The 19,345-nt window shown below is 43.5% G+C and overlaps 1 protein-coding gene across 1 annotated transcript; it reads left to right on the forward strand.

The window, feature by feature from the left end:
• The first annotated feature begins 18,105 nt into the window (after positions 1-18,105).
• On the forward strand, positions 18,106-18,927 carry LOC109220296. Its single transcript, XM_019384763.1, has one exon. It carries the CDS (start codon positions 18,288-18,290, stop codon positions 18,795-18,797), a length of 510 nt encoding a protein of 169 aa, XP_019240308.1. The 5' UTR covers positions 18,106-18,287; the 3' UTR covers positions 18,798-18,927.
• Positions 18,928-19,345: the final 418 nt, after the last annotated feature.

Here is a 19,345-nt window from a genome sequence, read left to right on the forward strand (position 1 = left end):
CCATTTCATAATTAATATAACAGTATAATCTTTCTAAAGGAGGCCCCATTAGGGGAAATTCAAACAGAACATAAACGTTCAACCGGCAGGTACACACTAACAGCCCAATATCCCGGAAGGGAGCAACAACAATATAGATTTAACGTGTTCCGACAAGGAAAAGTCACAAACACTTCCTTTTAGTCACTCTTTCTCAATTATTCAAATTCTAGTTCGAGACAACGATCCCAATAATATACCAATCGCAATTCCCGCCTCAACCTTTCACATTTATAGGAAACTAGCAATCAAACAAGAAGAGGTTTCACAAAGTCCGTTCAAACACAGTTAAGACCTACGGCATGCTAGACTCCGGTGTATAGATAACAGTCACCATACCTAGTACACCTGTACTCTTTATTTAGCAATTAGCAGATAATATCTATTCTATTCCCTGCTAACAAATTAGAACAAAACACTTACCTCGGTCCAAGATAGCAATCAACGCTCTTATACGCCTTTCCTCTAACACATCCAACTCCGAAACAATGATATCTAGGCTAATTAGTTCAATATATCATATAAGGGCTCAAAAACATTAATCCCCATAGCCTTGAATATGAAACTTCCTATCAATCTTCCAAAAATCACCAAATTTCGACACCGGTCCCACATGGTCCAAACACGAGGCTCGGACCCAAACCCAATCACCCATAACTCCACGAGTTCAAATATATAATTTATTTCAAGATTTGACCCCAAATTGAGGTCGAATCACCCAAAATTCTCAAAACCCCTAATTTCTTCTTTGATTTCATGATTTTAGGCCTAGGAATTCACTAATTAGTGAAGAAAAATGAAGAAATTAGTTGGGGATTTACTTACCCAAAAAGTCTTGGAAGAGGGGAGCTTCAATGGAGTCCTAAGGCTTGATGGAGAAGAGAGCTCGTGAGAAGAAGTGAAGAATTCCCGTAATGAAATGTTCTGTTTTGAACTTAAAAATTCGCTGGGCAAAAATGCCCTTCACGTTCGCGTGAATAAGGACGCGTTCGCGAAGGGTGGATGGTTTAAGGCATCGCGAACGCGAGGTGCTAATCGCGAACGCGTAGAAGAAGGGGCTGGGGTCTGGGACTGGCTAGTACGCGAACGCGAGAGAGGACTCGCGAACGCGGTGAAGGGGAAGCCTGGGCTATGCGGACGCGGGGTATTGTCCGCGAACGCAATGAAGAGGGACCACTGAAGCTTCGCGAACTCGTGACTAGAACGCGAACGCGAAGAAGGGATTTGCTGTGCAAAAATTGCAGAAAATCTGCTATGTTTTCTAAGTGTAAAACTACCCCGAACCACCTCTGAATCACTCCCGAGCCCTCGGGGCTCCCAACCAAACACACACACTAACTCAATAACATCCTACGAACTTAGTCGAGCGATCAAATCGTGCAAAATAATATCAAAATCAATGAATCCAACCTCAAAATCATCATTTTCATTTCAAACTTCTTAAACTTCTAACTGTAGATATTTAGGTCCGAAACACGTCAAATGACACCCGATTTCGACCAAACTTTACAGAAAGCGCTTAACACATATTTAAGACTTGTACCGGGCGTCGGAACCAAAATACGAGCCCGATACCATAGTCTTTTAATCAATTTTCATTTCCATTTTCCTTAATAATTTTAGAAAAACAATTTCACAGAAAAATTCATTTCTCGGGCTCTCGACCTCGAAATTCGACTCCGGGTATATGCCCGAGTCTCATATTTTTCTACGGACCCTCCGGGACCGTCAAATCACGGGTCCGGGTCCGTTTACCCAAAATGTTGACCAAAGTCAACTTTAATCATTTTAAAGCCACATTTTAAAATTTTTCACAGAATTTAACATATAAGCTTTCCGGCTACGCGCCCGGACTGCGCATGCAAATCGAGGCAAGCAGAAATGAGGTTTTCAAGGCCTCGGGAGCACGGAAAAGAGAGAAATCCGGTGATGACCCTTTGGGTCGTCACATCGAGCAACTCAAAACTAGTCAAAAGAACGTACAAACCAATCAAACTTGGCGACACTGCATGCTACTGCATTGGAGAGAAATTATGTCATCGCTCCTCATTCGCCCGTGAAAATATGTTTAGATCTGGCCAGACTCTTTCATACGGAACCTATGGGTTAGGTATGGTTTGAGAAGGGTGTCATCGAGGATAATTCAGACAAGAAATTTACTAGATGCATGATCTTTTAAACCTTATACTTACCTTGAGAGCAAGACCAACAATGTTCTTTGACAGGGTACTGTCATTTATCTCCTTGAGGGTCACACCCTCGGCGTCGGAGCAGAGAGGACCGAGAGCGGGGATCACCTGTTATAACTTAACCCCATATAAACGGCAAACAAGTACTATTATAATGTGCTTTTTTCCCTTGGTTCAAACACAAGTATATTCGATTATTCTAATAACGCATGCATGTTGTGAATGATTTGTATGGATACGTGATAAAAACTGCAAATGATGTGTCAAGTGATTTTTGGAAAATATCATATGTACCTAGTTTCTTCCGACTCCGCTAATTAAGAATTTAATTGCTCCCACGCGACGGAGAGAGAAATCATTAATATCTATTAAAATATGGTCATATATGCTATATATCAGAAAAGCAAACATGTTGGAAACACCCTTAAAACCATATATTCTCTGGGATCATACATTATTATCATGATGAAAATTTGTGGCCAGCATTATCAAGCTAATTAATATAAATCTTTTAGCATAAGTTCCTCTTCCACATACCTTTATTCTTATTCGGTCATGCACAATCTCGGAGAAATCATGTATGGCCCTCTTTAATTATTCATTCCTATTCATTATCCCAGTTCGTGGGGCCATTAACCCTGCAATGGGTGTTGTCATTATAACAAGTACCGTAATTAATTTAGTGTCAATAATAAGTGCTTTATGTAATATTTTCTCCGCTTAAAAAAGAATGAACATTTTATTATATGAGGAGTGAAACAAGGTTTCATTGATCATATTTTTTGTAAACTGTATTTACATATTTTGAATTGTTAACTATTAAGGCTTATAGTATTTTTTATATAGTTTCTGAATATAAAATTTTATTTCAAAAACTTAAAAAATCTATGTTCGAATTCATATTGAAAATTAATCAATTTGATATTTGCACTCTGAAAAGGTTCAAACAAATTGAAACGAATCGAGTATCATTTATGAATGAGTTGCTTGAAATGTGCCAAGTAAGCCCTTCATGGATAGACTTTATCACATTGCACTAAGTTTCCAATTTATAGATAGAGCTCATCACAAAGTTTTAAGTGTGTAAATATACTTTCGGGATGAGTTTAGACGGCAATATATATATTTTCCCAATAATTAGATATAATCTTAATTACTCTAAAGGATGTGGTGGAGCGGATGGGGCTGCTCCTCCCTTAACCAGATGTCTCGGGTTCGTGTCCTGATTATGGGAAAATTCTTTGGTAGGAAGCGCTCCCCCTCCCCCTCCCCAAATGGGGCCCTACCCGGCGCAACTCCGGATATAGTTGGGCTCCAATGCGGGTACTAGACACCGGGTGAAAAACCAAAAAACAAAAAACAAAAAGATATAATCTTAATTACTCCATCAATCTTTTTGCTTTATCAGGACCTAATAATTGTTGATAGGTAGGTTGATTAAAAAGCAGGCCACATGGGGATATGCCACTTGACTAACTTTCTTGGGATTTATGGGAGGTGTTGACATTTTTAGCCTTTTTATTTATTTAATGGGGTCTGAATAATGGTCTATATCTTGGCCTATTTAAATGCCAGGTTTTCAAGGGAGAGTCATTGCGAGTGTTGGTCATCATCAACTGAACTCTCTCCATTTCACCTCCAATAGTATTTTATTTCTAGTAGCTATAATCTTCAAATTTTATTTAATTTCGATATCGATATATGGCTACTTTGGTACCTGCTGAGAACTGGGCATGCATCGACGGCTACGATGACTTTAGCAACTTTGAGGTCTCACAAATCGACGGTGAGATTGTTATGTCTTTACTTGATGACATGCAAAGCGAATTAGGTGATGATCATGATGATGATGAGAGATTAACGAGTGTAATTAGATCTCTTGAAGCAGAGATTGATCTAGGTCAATCTCGTCCTGCTTTCACTTCTGTGGTATCTGATCTGACCGTAAGGGTCCATGGCCATGATTCTTTCCAAGATAGAAATTACAACCTTGAGGATTTGCAATCAAGGGATATTGTTGCCCAATGTCAAAGCCAAGATTTTGCAGAATCAAATGATCTTGATTTCAGCTGGATGGAAATGGAGATAGAGATGGCCTCTTCGTACCCGACCGATGGCATGAACTTGTGGTACATGGACACCAACTATGGACAAGATCATGAGGTTGATGATGGGATTTCTGACTATACTGATACTGTTTTCTTTGAGGGAAATGATTATCATTCTTTGTGGCAAGAACTAAATGCATAAAATCTTTGTACAAATATAAATATAAATTCAAATTCGGTGTAAGAAAAAAGAATGATAATCTTTTCTCCCGAATAGACATTTCACTCATCTTATGGAGTTAGTTTCTATAAACATACTTTAAGTATTTTGTCCTTTTTTTTTCTTTGGTGTTTTCTTTCAAAAATTTAAAGGGGAAAAACAAAAGGTACTAAAATTTTGACGTTGAAACCAAATTGTATAGGTCCGAATTTGACCGACCACGGCCTGTAGCGAATACGACCAGCAACCCAAAACCTATGAGTCGGCATAGGGGTACGACCCAGAGGTGGAAAGAGTGACGCCATCATAGTAGCGTCGGATTTGGCGCAGTAGGTAGTCCCTAATTTGTCGTTTCCACGACTAAGGAAAATCTCTCTCTATATAAGATAGGTTCGAGTCTTGTAAAGGGCAGAGAGTTTTTGTGGAATATACAGTTTTATTACCTTACCTTTCTTGTTATGTCTCTCACTCTCTCTCTCTACCATTAACATCCTAGAGTTTATTATCTTCGGCTAAGATTTACCCCTTCATCCGTGATTGATTTGCTTATAAGAAGAATCAAAAATCTTTTGAGTCAAATAATTTGACGTCGTCTGTGGGGATTTCCATAGCCGAAATCATAGTTCTCATCTAGGATCTCAAAAGTAACGACTATTGTTCATCAAATCCTGCAAAAACTAACAATGGCGGAAAAAGAAGCAAGACTGAAGAGGATAGCAGATGTCTCAAACAACCTCTTAAATTTCCTCAACGAAGCTGGTAGAGAAGACACCGAGAACACAACACCAGGAGATACACCGGAGGGGGAAATCTCGCCCTCTCCACACGAGGACCTAACGGTCTTGCGCGAAAGAGAAGCTTCCATGTCTACAGTGAAAGAAACACCACCAGCGGTCAAAAAGTTACTAGAAGAATGGTTAACAAGCGCTCTGAACAACATGCTCGAAAAATCCCCTCAAGGAAACGTCGGAGAATTACTAGCTTTAGAACCCGCAGTTAACACCAAAGAGCCAAGTATCGCACAAACGGGCAACGCTCACCCCCCCCCCCCCTATTGCAGGCGACGGTGCACTCATGGCCATCTTAAAGAAAATGGAAGAAATATAAAACAAAAATAAATCACTCCGCGACCAAATGAAGGAGCACCAGGAAAGAGTAGACAAAATACCTGATGCCCCCAAACTGCTGCCAAAATGCGATGTGGGCCGATTCGTTGAACAACCATATAGCGATGGAGCCGCTCCTCACCCCATTCCGAAAACCTTCAAGATGCCACCATACTTGAAAATTTACGACGGAACTATGGACCCCGAGGATCATCTGATCCATTATGTCACTGCGGTTATAGGCAACGATCTGTCGAAGGAACAAGTACCATCCGTAATGCTGAAAAAGTTTGGCAAAACCTGACAGGAGGGGCCTTTACATGGTATTCACAGCTACCGGCACGATCTATATCAACGTTCGAGGAAATGGCGGATAAATTCGCTACCGCTCATGCAGGAGCAAAGAAAGCTGAAGCCAGGGTCAACGATATTTTCGCAATCAGGCAACGGCAGGTGAGGGACTTCGGGACTTCCTCGCCCGATTCAACAGGGTAAGAATGAGCCTACCGAACGTATCCGAAGGAATGGCGGTAGCAGCCTTTCAGAACGGATTAAACAGGAACGGATCCAAAGCGACCAAGAAGTTGCTCAGCAGGCTCATGAAATATCCCCCCACCACATGGGAAGAAATCCACAATGCCTATTGTGCCGAGGTGAAGGCAGACGAAGACGATCTGAATGGCCCGATTCAGCGACTAACGTCAATACAGACCGAGGCGAGGAAAGATCGACGTAACGAGGGGCTAAGGGATCAACCCCCGCGTTTCAATCGAGAAAGGCATCAGCCTTATGTCAGAACATCTAGCCTGCCTCCTCCAAGGCATATAGATGCCGTGATACGACATACCAATCCCCTTCGAAACAAAAGAGGTATGCCTCCACTGTTATCGACTCATAACTTTTATGTTTCCCCTTCAGAGATAGTGTACGCACTGGAGAAGTTGGGCACGAAGGTTCAATGGCCACAAAAAATGAAATCGGACCCAAGCGCGAGAAGGTCAAACGTCCTCTGCGAATTCCATCAGGAAAGAGGACACAAGACCGAAGATTGCATAGGCCTATGGCAGGAAGTGGTCAGGATGCTGAACCAGGGGTATCTGAAAGAACTGCTCAGCGATAAAGGAAGGGCCAACTTCGCCAGAGGACGCGACCCATCTCAAGGACCCCCAAAGCCACCATCACCGGCGCGTACCATACAGATGATCATCGGTGGTGGCGACGACTCGGTAATCAACCATGTGAAGTTCACCACCACGCACAAACTCAAACGGTCGGTTGCCGACGAACGGTATAATGACTTCGAAGACAGTATCATCTTCGAAAAGTCAGATGCCGACGGTTTGTCTTTCCCTCATTATAATGCTTTAGTTATAACATTATGCATCGCTAATACAGATGTAACGAGGATCATGATAGATGACGGAAGCGGCGCGTGTATTATTCATCCTAGAGTTCTCACGCAAATGAGGCTCGCAGATAAAATAATACTGCGTTGCATAACACTAACGGGTTTTAACAATGCAGTAGAGCGGACATCCGGGGAAATAGCGCTGCCAGTCTTAGCCGGGGGAGTCATACTGGAAACCACATTCCACGTCATGAACCAGGAAACAACTTACAACGCCATCATAGGACGCCCATGGATACATGCCATGCGAGCCGTCCCCTCAAGCTTCTATCAAGTAATCAAATTTCCCACCCCGTGGGGAATATTCAGCATCTGAGGCGAGCCGCGTACCGCCCAGGAATGCTATCGTATCGCCCAAGATTGCACGCACACCAAACAACTAAAAGGTGCAAGTGCGGAGGCATAGCAATCAACCATGTCGGGAAATAAACCCGACCCGCCAATTGAGGCCATCAGAGACCCAGACATCATAGAGGCCTGTAAGGCCACCATATAAGACCTCGACCCAGTCCAGTTGGACGACAACACAAAGAAGGCTTACATCGAGCACAACCTCTCAGAGCCAGGTAAGTATCGTGAATTTTTAACTAACAACGCCGATTTGTTTGCCTTTTCCCACTCAGATATGCCAGGAATCCCCAAGGACATCGCCACTCATAGGCTGAACGTCAACCCACTCTACCCGCCGGTACGACAGATAAGGAGAAAATTCAATGCCGCAATCAATGAAGCGGTCAGCGAAGAGGTAGATAAATTACTAACCAACGGTTCCATCAGAGAATCAAAGTATCCCCAATGGGTCGCCAATGTGGTCATGGTCAAAAAGAACGGGAAATGGCGAATGTGCGTAGACTTCACCGATCTGAACAAAGCATGCCCAAAAGATTCCTTCCCGCTACCCCATATCGACCAACTGATTGATGCGACAGCAGGGCACGAACTGCTGAGTTTTTTAGATGCCTACTCCAGTTACAACCAAGTTCTAATGGCCGAAGAGATCAGGAAAAAATGACTTTCATCACTCACCAAGGAACTTACTGCTATAAAGTAATGCCGTTCGGACTCAAGAATGCGGGGGCCACCTACCAGAGGTTAGTCACAAAAATGTTCAAGGAACAGCTCGGCAAAACAATGAAGGTCTATATCGATGATATGCTGGTAAAGTCGGCAAAGAAGGAGGACCACATTGGCCATCTGAAAGAAGCCTTCGAGATATTGAGGCGGTACGGGATGAAGTTAAACCCGGAAAAGTGCGCCTTCGGCGTGGCCTCAGGGAAATTCTTAGGTTTTCTCGTGTCGCAACGGGGAATCGAAGTCAACCCAGATCAAATCAAAGCCATCGACACAATACCTGAGGTGCTGACCAGCAAAAAACAGGTACAGAAGCTAACAGGGCGAATTGCCGCCCTGTCGAGGTTCATTTCACGATCCTCGGACAGATGTCACAAATTCTTCAACGTATTAAGAAAAGACCACTAGTTGCAATGGAACAAGGAATGCATCAAAGCCCTGAGTAAGCTAAAAGCGTACCTGTCCTCACCGCCGCTACTCGTCAAAGCAGACCCAGGTGAGTGCCTACTCGTATATTTGGCGGTATCCGAAGTCGCTGTCAGTGCAGTCTTGGTCCGCGAAAACAAAGGTACGCAATCCCCTATTTACTATATCAGCAAAACCTTAATAGATGCCGAGACAAGGTACCCTCACCTTGAAAAACTAGCTCTGGCACTAGTCGTAGCTTCACAAAAGCTTAGACCATATTTTCAATGTCACCCCGTAAAGGTAATAACAACCTTCCCCCTGAGAAGTATCCTGCATAAACCCGAACTCTCGGGTAGACTCGCCAAATGGGCAATAGAACTAAGTGAGCACGATATAACTTACCAACCGCAAACTGCCATTAAGTCGCAGGTGCTCGCTGATTTCGTCGCCGACTTCAGAGCAGAAATATTGCCCGCGGTGGAACGCGCTTCCGCATGTACCGACCTCTGGACCCTCTATACTGACGGCGCTTCGAACGCCTGGGACTCGTCCTCGAAGTCCCCACGGGCGAGGTAATTTGCCAGTCCATACGATGCCTAGAGATGACTAACAACGAGGCCGAGTACGAGGCTGTGATTACAGGTCTAAAATTAGCCCTCAAGTACGGCACCCGACGACTCATCCTCCATTGTGACTCCAACTCGTTGTAAATCAAGTCACCGGGACTTTCCAAATCAAAGAGCAGAGACTATAGAGATATCAGTCGGAAATCCGTAAACTACTGCCGGAGTTTGAAGAATGCCGCCTCGACCAGATCCCCAGGGCACAAAACATGGAAGCAGATGGCCTCGCCAAATTAGCTGCGGCCACCAAAAATATTAACAAGGAAAGCGTGGTCACCCTCCTTCACTTAGCCATAGACCACATCGAGCTACTTTCTCTGAACCTAACTTGGGACTGGCGAAACCACTTTGTGTCCTATTTACAGGATGGAATACTCCCGCAAGACAAGAAAGAGGCTAAGAAACTCCGGGTGCAGGCAGCTCGATACAGCCTGGTAAATCATGACCTCTACAAAAGAACATTTGGCGGCCCCTAGCCAAATGTCTTGGACCACACCAAACTAGGCAAGTACTGGAGGAAGTACACGAGGGTCACTGCGGCGCCTATACAGGGAATCGCGCCCTCGTTTGATGTCTCATTCGCGCCGGCTATTACTGGCCTACTATGAAAAAAGAAGCCGCGGACTACGTCTGGAGATGCGAGCAATGCCAAAAGTACGCCCCTATGATACGCCCCTATGATACATCAAGCAGGGGAACTACTCCATTCGGTCACCTCGCTATGGCCTTTCATAAAGTAGGGAATGGATATAGTCGGCCCTCTTCCAGCAGGACGAGGAAAGGTACGTTTTCTTTTGGTTTTAACTGACTATTTCTCTAAATGGGTGGAAGCAGGTGCATATGCTCAGGTACGTGAACAGGAGGTCATTGCCTTCATATAGAAAAATATTATATGTCGTTTCGGTATCCCCAAAGAAATCAGTTGCGACAATGGACCCCAGTTCATCGGAAAGAGAACAACTGAATTATTCGAAAAATGGCACATCAAGCGGATACTCTCCATGCTATATCATCCCGCTGCCAACGGCCAAGCCGAATCCTCCAACAAAGTAATACTGAACATACTGAAAAAGAAGCTCGAAGAAGCTAAAGGGCTATGGCCCGAACTACTGCCTGAAGTATTGTGGGCATGCCGAACTACGCCAAAATCCAGCACGGGAGAAACGCCCTACTCACTTGTCTATGGGACCGACGCAGTCATACCTGTCGAGGTCGGAGAACCCAGCCTGAGATACTCCCATATAAGCGGGGAGGATAACGACGAAAGTAGGTTACAAGACCTAGATGAAATTGAAGAATGGAGAGAGCAGAAGCAGCAAATGGAGAGATACTACAACAAAAAGGCCAAAGTAAGATCACTCAAAGTTGGAGACTACGTCCTCAAAGCCAAAACACTAGCATCAAAGGATCCAAATGAAGGGAAGTTAGGAACAAACTGGGACGGACCGTACAAAATTATAGCAACAGCGAACAAAGGAGCATTCCAACTAGAGACAATGGAGGGAAAACCTCTCCAAAACAACTGGAACGTCGCCCATCTCAAGTACTTCCACTTCTGAAAGGTGTCACCTAAGTCGTACTCTTTTTTCCTCACCCGAGTTTTATCCCAATAGGGTTTTCTCGGGGAGGTTTTTTACGAGGCGGCGAAGGGGATACCCTGTGGATCGGAACATTATTCATCACTTCGGCCCATCGATTTACTCTTCGGGTCAAAGTAATGAAGGGACTACGCAGTTCAATCTCCATTGTACGAACGGAATTCAATCTCCATTGTATGAACGGAATTCGATCTCCATTGTACGAACGGAATTCAATCTCCATTGTATGAACGGAATTCGATCTCCATTGTATGAACGAAACTCAATCTCCATTGTATGAACGGAATTCAATCTACATTATATGAATAGAATTCACTCTCCATTGTACGTACGAAATACAAACATCCCAATGTCCAAGGCCATCGCTATTCGTTCGACCTCATTCGAGCCACGACGGGATACTACTTCGACGACAGCCGAAGCTACATCCCAATGGCCCAGGCCATCTCCATTAGTTCGACCTCGTTCGAGCCACGACGGGATACTACTTCGACGACAGCCGAAGCTACATCCCAATGGCCAAGGCCATCGACATTAGTTCGACCTCGTTCGAGCCACGACGGGATACTACTTCGACGACAGCCGAAGCTACATCCCAATGGCCAAGGCCATCGACATTAGTTCGACCTCGTTCGAGCCACGAAGGGATACTACTTCGACGACAACCGAAGCTACATCCCAATGGCCAAGGCCATCGCCATTAGTTCGAGCTCGTTCGAGCCATGACGGGATACTACTTCGACGACAGCCGAAGCTACATCCCAATGGCCAAGGCCATCGCCATTAGTTTGACCTCGTTCGAGCCACGACGGGATACTACTTCGACGACAGCCGAAGCTACATCCCAAAGGCCAAGGCCATCGATATTAGTTCGACCTAGTTCGAGCCACGACGAGATATTACTTCGACGACTGCCGAAGCTACATCCCAATGGCCAAGGCCATCGACATTAGTTAGACCTCGTTCGAACCACGACGAGGTGCCACGACGGGATACTACGACGACAGCCGAAGCAACGTCCCAATGGCCAAGGCCATCGACATTATATCGGCCTCGTTCGAACCACGACGGGGTATTACTTTGACGACAGTCGAAGCAACATCCCAATGGCCAAGGCCATCGACATTAGTTCGACCTCGTTCGAACCACGACAGGATATTACTTCGACGACAGTCGAAACAACATCCCGACAGCCAAGGCCATCGACATTAGTTCGAACTCGTCCGAATCACAACGAGATATCGTTTAAACAAATAATCGAAACAACATCCCAATAGAGACCAAGTGTCATGCGATAAACAAAAAGGAAAAATGACGAATAGACAGTGACAAAACTGAAGTTTATATTACAACAAAAATATTATGTACATTCGTCCCCACGAACAGGTCCCGGTACGACCCACGTCCAAAAACTTACAAGCAAAAAAAAATGAATGTACAAACTAAAATTACACATTGCCTCCAGCAGGGTAGGCATCTTCATACCACGAATCCGATCAAGGTGATTCACGTCATCAGAAGCAACACCCTCCCCATCGGTTGTGTCAGGGTCGTACCTACACGACTCGCGAGATGCGCGCGCTTCGGTATGTACTGCCCGAACCTCCGCATCTGTCTCCTGTACCTCGGCATAAAAAGACCTACATATATCAAGCCGAGCCTCCGCATAGACCCACAACTCGTACAAGCGACGAGGAGAGCCCTGACCGGCCGAAGGAAGAGATGTGGAGGGCCGAGAATAACGATTTGCTTCCTCTACCCCCTGCGAAGCCATTTGCCCTCGCAAGACGGCCAACTCAGCCTCTAACTCCCCAACACGCCTTTCGAACTCCGCGACTCGACGACCGGAGGCTTCCCTTTCCCCGGCAAGTTCCGACCTGGATATACGGAGGGCATCTTCCAAGGAGACCGTCTCAAAAATGGCAGCGACCAACTTGTCGGCATTGGCATTTAATTCGCCCTTAAGTCCGTCGATCTCCATCGTTTTAGCACTCAGCTCGGCATTCAAGCCGGCTACCTTCAGCTGCAGGTCGGCATTCTCCGCCGTTGCCCCTTGACTCAGTTCAAGTTCGTCTTCCTTCGCCTTAAGAAGGACCTCCAGTTCGCTGTTACGGGCGATAGCCCTCACGAGCTCCTCACCCGTCTCCTTCAGCTCCTCCATCCTACGCTCCAATTGGCCCTCCCGCTGCTTAAGTCCCTCGCGGAACACCTGGAACTCGGGATCCTGTTGATAGATGTCGGACATCGTCTGATGTTTAGCGCGGTACTGATGGTACCTCGACAACATCTTCTTATAGAGGCTCGTCCTTCTTCGGTCGCGGCGATCTCTTTCCACCTCCAGGACGAGGGTCTAGCAAAAGAAAAGCAGTTAGAAAAATACGCCTTTACCGTGCCAACCATACGATATAAAGAAAAGGAAGGGGAACCAACTTGCAAGGCCATACCGGCGACTTTCCAAGATAACTCCGCGTCACTCATCACCCCAAGCGTTTCATTTTCAGGAGCGGCACATAAAGGGGCAAGAGCCAACGCAACCTGCTCGCTATTCAGCAACAAGTTGTAACTTCCCGGAATTATTACATGATGGTCGAACCCATCCGTCATCACTTCCACACGGGTGTGGCGACCCAAAAACTCATCCACGTCCTCCGAGGCAACATCAGAACCCGATTCGCCCTCCTCCACATGAGCTCCTCCAACATAGGACGACGCCCCCCCTTCAGCGGGATGCACTGGACTGGCTCCCATTCTAACTCTCTCCACTCGGGGTAACCTCCCCGATCTAATGGCATCAGCCATAAAAACGGGCGCCGGAGCCGCCCGAGATGTGCCATTTCCATTAGCCTCAGTGGCCACACCCTTTCCTAGCTCCAACCTCCTCCGTTTTCTCTCTAACGGCTCGTCACCATTAGAAGATTCTTCAACAGGACGCGGAGGCAGTGCCAACGAGGCCGCTTCTATCATGGTCGCGGTCCTAGACCCCTCCCCCGATTGAAGGAGTAAAGGGCGACCCTCCCGGAACCACTCGCTTAAGATGTAGCGAGTGTCCATGGTAGCAACGGGTCACCTGAAAGCCAGGACTGGTGCCCTTCGCCTAGAAGCTCCCCGGCCTGTCGTCACAAAGAGTTATACAGTTAAGCGAAGTCGTACAACCAACAAGGTAAAAAAAAGGTACCTGAGGAAACTTTAGGACCATAACGTTGTACGAAAGCGGACCAAGTTCGCATCTCCTCCGCATAGGGCAACAGGCCAGCGACCCAGTTCCTGAGACCAATGACAGGCTGGGGAGGACGAGCCATAGCTGCAATAACAAATGATCATAAGTTACAATGAGTGGGGAAGATGGGGGAATTCAGTGAGGTACGACACTTACGGGCTTTATTCCACCGCTCTGGGAAGCTGGTGGGGTTAGAGACAACGTGCTCGGTCTTGATGAAAAAGTACTTATGCCAAAATTTACGGCTTGCCCAGTCATCGGTCCCAACCACCAGTCCTTTCGTACCACGAAGTCTCAGGTGCACCATGGTCCCCCTAAGGAAATCGGGTGAAAATAAATGCAGGAGATGATGAACGGAGACGCCGCACTTCCCCAATTCCGCATACTTAGCCAGCAGCAGAAGCACCTTTAGCGTATACGGCGTAAGCTAAGCCGGACAAATATGATAAACCTGCAGAACTCGTCTGCTAGAGGAAAGAGGGTAAGGGTGTAACCAATCATAAAGGGGTATTCATAAAAGGCGCAGTATCCAGGCCTGTGGACGTCGCGTAGTCCCCCTCCGCCAAAATCATCTCTACGTGGGCGGGAATACCATATTTTATGCGGAGGGCATCAAGGTGAATCTGATCCGTCTCAGAGAGCACAGCGTTCGGAGTAAGAGGCGGATCCTTGGGGAAGTCATTCCGAGACAGGGGATGCCTCGGTAGTAGAGCCTCCACTATAAGAGGGATGTCACCCTCTTCTACCTCCACCTCTCCGCTGTCGGAAAGAGGGGCTGCATTCGACGGAGCGGCCTTAGGAACCCCTTCGTTAACACGACGAGATCTCGACATGATTTTGTTTAAAGGGAACGAGCTATGAGAATGGAGTGAAAGATATGAGAACTTCCGGTCATGAATGAGAACGAAGGAGATATGAAAGCAGAAGAAGAAGACCAGAAAATTATCAAGAATGGCCAAAGTTTTCCAAAGGAATTGAACCCTTCATCTATTTATAGGGTTGGGTGGCGCCAGAATCGAGGCGGCAGGTTTCAAATCAGCGCAGGGAACCAAGCGCCGAACCGTCAGTCTGTTGCCTCGAAAACCCGCATAATGAGACGCATACGAAGGCTGACATCATCCGGGATAGCGTGCACTCTTAGGTTTCTCGCCATATATGACTACCGCCCCTCACTGATCACGTCGTAATATCTCAGCGAGTCAAATTCCTCCTAAGGGAGGGCATCAAGTCCGTTCATCAAGGACGCACCCCGTTGCGACCTCGACGAACGAAGGGACTAACTGTATAGGTCCGAATTTGACCGACCACGGCCTGTAGCGAATACGACCAGCAACCCAAAACCTATGAGTCGGCATAGGGGTACGACCCAGAGGTGGAAAGAGTGACGCCATCATAGTAGCGTCGGATTTGGCGCAGTAGGTAGTCCCTAATTTGTCGTTTCCACGACTAAGGAAAATCTCTCTCTATATAAGATAGGTTCGAGTCTTGTAAAGGGCAGAGAGTTTTTGTGGAATATACAGTTTTATTACCTTACCTTTCTTGTTATATCTCTCACTCTCTCTCTACCATCAACATCCTAGAGTTTATTATCTTCGGCTAAGATTTACCCCTTCATCCGTGATTGATTTGCTTAAAAGAAGAATCAAAAATCTTTTGAGTCAAACACAAATAAACCACTATCACCGCACCATCAAGTCCATTACGACGATATAATAATTATACGAATTTGGAGATTCACGGGAGGAAAATAATGGAGATTTATCTAGCTGACTGCCTTCCTTAGTCGTACCTACTGTATTTCTCTATAGACTGAGATGGAACAGAGAGATTATAGAATATTAGTACTATGTGTGTTAAAAGAGGGAGTCTAGGAACAACGATAAAGTACCGATCGATCACAAGTTCGAGATTATGTTAGACGGTCTATATCACACCCGGCCGTTCCCTTGCTCTTTGCCGTTATGTGTTAATCTCTTCGACAACTGACAATCCGGCAACTTTTATCAGAATTAATTTAGAATAAACTACTCTATGCTATTAAAGTTGGAGTAAACTATTTTTAGCACCCCTATAATATGATTCAACAATAGTGCACCAGGCACTTAATTTGTAATACAAATTCAAACATTACCCCATATATATAATATAATGAAATCCTACGCAGATCTCAAACGCCTAGAATCTGTTAGCCTTTTTTCTTCATAAAATAGCTAATTAAAAAAGATTATCCTTGCTGACCAGTATAAATTTATTCTTTTTAGCTCAAAAGCAGTTAAATTGAAGTGATTTATTTTGGGTGTCACACATATACAGCGCAAAGTAGTATTAAAGGGAGTTTAACTACAGAGTAAACGATATGCGAAAATCTTTTTAAATAGATCTCAAACAAGTTGACTGATGATTAACTTGATTCATTTCTTCATTTAACTCAAGGAACAGTTTTAATTAATGCCTAAATGCAACTAACATTCAATAACTAAATTACAAGTGCAAATATGATTTCGTAACAAGGGTTTTACTCTTCCTAAGTGCATACTCATAGTCATGATAATAAATTTACCAGTTTTCCTACAATAATTATGATTGTTTTTGAAAAAATAAATATTACACGTGGAATTAATTATGTGGCTGACATGGCAAGACATGTGGATCACTAGAAAAGCGACAGTTGGAGAAGAGTATTAAAAAAGACACGAGTCTTAACAGGTATGAGCAAAACGTCTAAGAGACGAGAAGAAACGGTAGCTCGAGTCTCTTTGGCGATTTGAAGAGGCACCGGTGAAATGAACCAAGACAATAAAAAGGACAGATTCATTGGTCTTCAATTAATGAGCATGAATGATTAGAAACGTTATAGAATTTTCACGAAACAGTTACGATTACCAATTATAAAGTTTCATTGATGTCATTAATGCTCATAACGACTCGATCATAAAAGTAAAAAGACGTTGTACTTAGAGATGACTATATAAGGAAAAGAAATATCATTTCTATGGACACATTCTGATTATTATTGGAATACAATCATTTACTTCTGCTTTCTACTGATTACTTTGTTATTCTGATTTCCTTTCTTACTGCAAGAATATCGATTTTCTTGATTATCAGTAACTCGAGTATTTCTAAAAATAGGCTTTGACCGAAATTCCTATTTTTTGGTTAAACAATTATCACTCTATATGCATTGAGATTAAATTTAACATAAATAAAAGAATTAATCTAAATAGCCGTCCACTCAACCACTTAAATTAAAAATAGCCGATGAATATATAAATTTATATAATTTATGAATACTATGTATAATCTATATATACGGTTGAGAAAAATAAATAGAGAAGCTATTTGTGTAAAGATATCCGATTCAATACTCCATAAATTTCCATTTGGTGGTATATCATATCAAGGCAGCAATTCAGGGCCAACCCACACGTGATCGATGACGGCTCACCATGACTATCTCTTTTGTTTTATTTCATTTTTAAAGCCTTTTATCTTCCTTCCTTTCTCATGTCTGCAGGTATGACAAACGCATGGTCCAGGTACATGGAAGTACTTCAAATTAAACATAGTGGGTCAGAAGTGTTTGGATAAACATTATATTGTGTAGCAATATAGTTGGCAGGTTCAGAATTTTGATTCAATGTACATCCTTCAAATAATGGAGCTAAACTTTCTTATTCTATTTTATAAGTAATATTCATGTTTTCATGAACTCCTTTTAATGCATATCTTATACTCCCTCCATTTCATATTAAATGAGGTACTTTCCTTTTTAGTCTGTTCCAAAATAAATGACATATTTCTAAATTTGGAAATAATTCAACTTTAAACTCCTCATTTTACCCATTTTACCCTTAATGAGAAGCTTTTATAACCACACAAAAGTCATGACCCCACAAAGCTTTACCCCTTAAACTTTTAAGACCACAAATTTCAAAAGTCTTTCTTTTTTTCCTTAAACTCCGTGCCGAGTCAAACTAGCTCATTTAATTTGAAACGGAGGGAGTACTATATTTTAGGCCATAATAGGACAGCAGTGGGGCAATGAATCTAGCTTGATAAGAATGTATTACAAGATGTATATAGATACGTAATATTCATGTACCGTGTATCATGATATGAAAGTAATCAAATAAAAGCTACCCAATACTCTTTTTAAAGCATGGGGTGCCATTGCCAGTAATCAAAGACAAAGCATGTCCACGTGCTGCCATACCTAAAAAATTGATCTATTTAAACGTTTGCTTTCTTGACATAGGCATTCTCAAATTCCTAGTTGTTTTAAACTTTCTTCAAATTCCTCTATTCAATTCCAGGTTCCAACCCTTTTTCTCTTAATATTCTTTGTTCTACATAGAACATGGCATATTTGGCACCAGAAATCTGGCCCGTCTGCATTAACGTTGACGCTGATGACACTGACTTATTAAATCAAATAGAGATACCAGAAATCGATAGCACCATTCTCATGTCATTTCTTGATGAATCCCAGACGGAATATTTCGATGATGAGAAATTAAGAAGTGTAATCCAATCTCTAGAAGCAGAGCTTGATCCAAATTTCATCACAAATAATCCTGCTGCTCCAAATTTAGATAGTTACAATAGGGACTTTCTATTTTCTAATATGGGCAGTGAAGATAGCTCAGAACTAATTGATGTTGATTTTAGCTGGATGGATATAGAGATATCATCTTCCCCTAGTCCCAGTAACATTAAAATTATTGAATTTCAAGTGGGCAGTGATTATTCTCAAATCTTTACATATGTTCCAATTGAGGAGGAAGTATATGATTCTCTATGGCTAGAAACTGACTTGTCAATCTTACATACTAGACCACAGTATGAGAACCTTGAGCACGTAAATTAAAATTTTGAATTATCTTTTTCTTTTTCCTCGGTGTAAAAGATCTGATCCAATTCGGATCATTACTGCTAGTTCAACTGTAAATTTTTTTTATCGTCATTATATAGATTCATAGTTATTTCATAACTGTTGACTGTTGTGTACTTGCACGGTTAGCCTTACTCGTTTTGACACTTCATAATTGAATTATTTTGAAGGTCCCTGCCTGATTCTTGAATGATAACTCTCCAACTGCAATGAAAAATCACGTTGGGCAAAATTAAGACAACTATGTTTCTTATTCAGTACTAGAGGACATCTCAATGTCACGCCTTCAAATATTTGACTAGTAAATGAGTTCCATGAAAATGTACTATCTGTCAATTTAGAATCTAAGACGTATTATAAAATTGGGAATCTCTGCATTATGAATAATGATAGAATGTAAGGGTCCACCAACTTCTATAGAGAACCAGGTTCTCTATCAGGTATGTGAAAAATTCCCAGCTCAACGGGATTAAAAATCACGACCTACCCTTGTATGATTTCAACTTTATTACTGAGCAACTTTC

Source organism: Nicotiana attenuata, unplaced genomic scaffold (genome assembly GCF_001879085.1).
Source record: "Nicotiana attenuata strain UT unplaced genomic scaffold, NIATTr2, whole genome shotgun sequence".
Taxonomy (NCBI): Eukaryota; Viridiplantae; Streptophyta; class Magnoliopsida; order Solanales; family Solanaceae; genus Nicotiana; species Nicotiana attenuata.

Bases quoted from the DNA above. Each gene is read 5' to 3' on its own strand.
- LOC109220296 (XM_019384763.1), top strand. From the start codon at position 18,288: ATGGCATATTTGGCACCAGAAATCTGGCCCGTCTGCATTAACGTTGAC.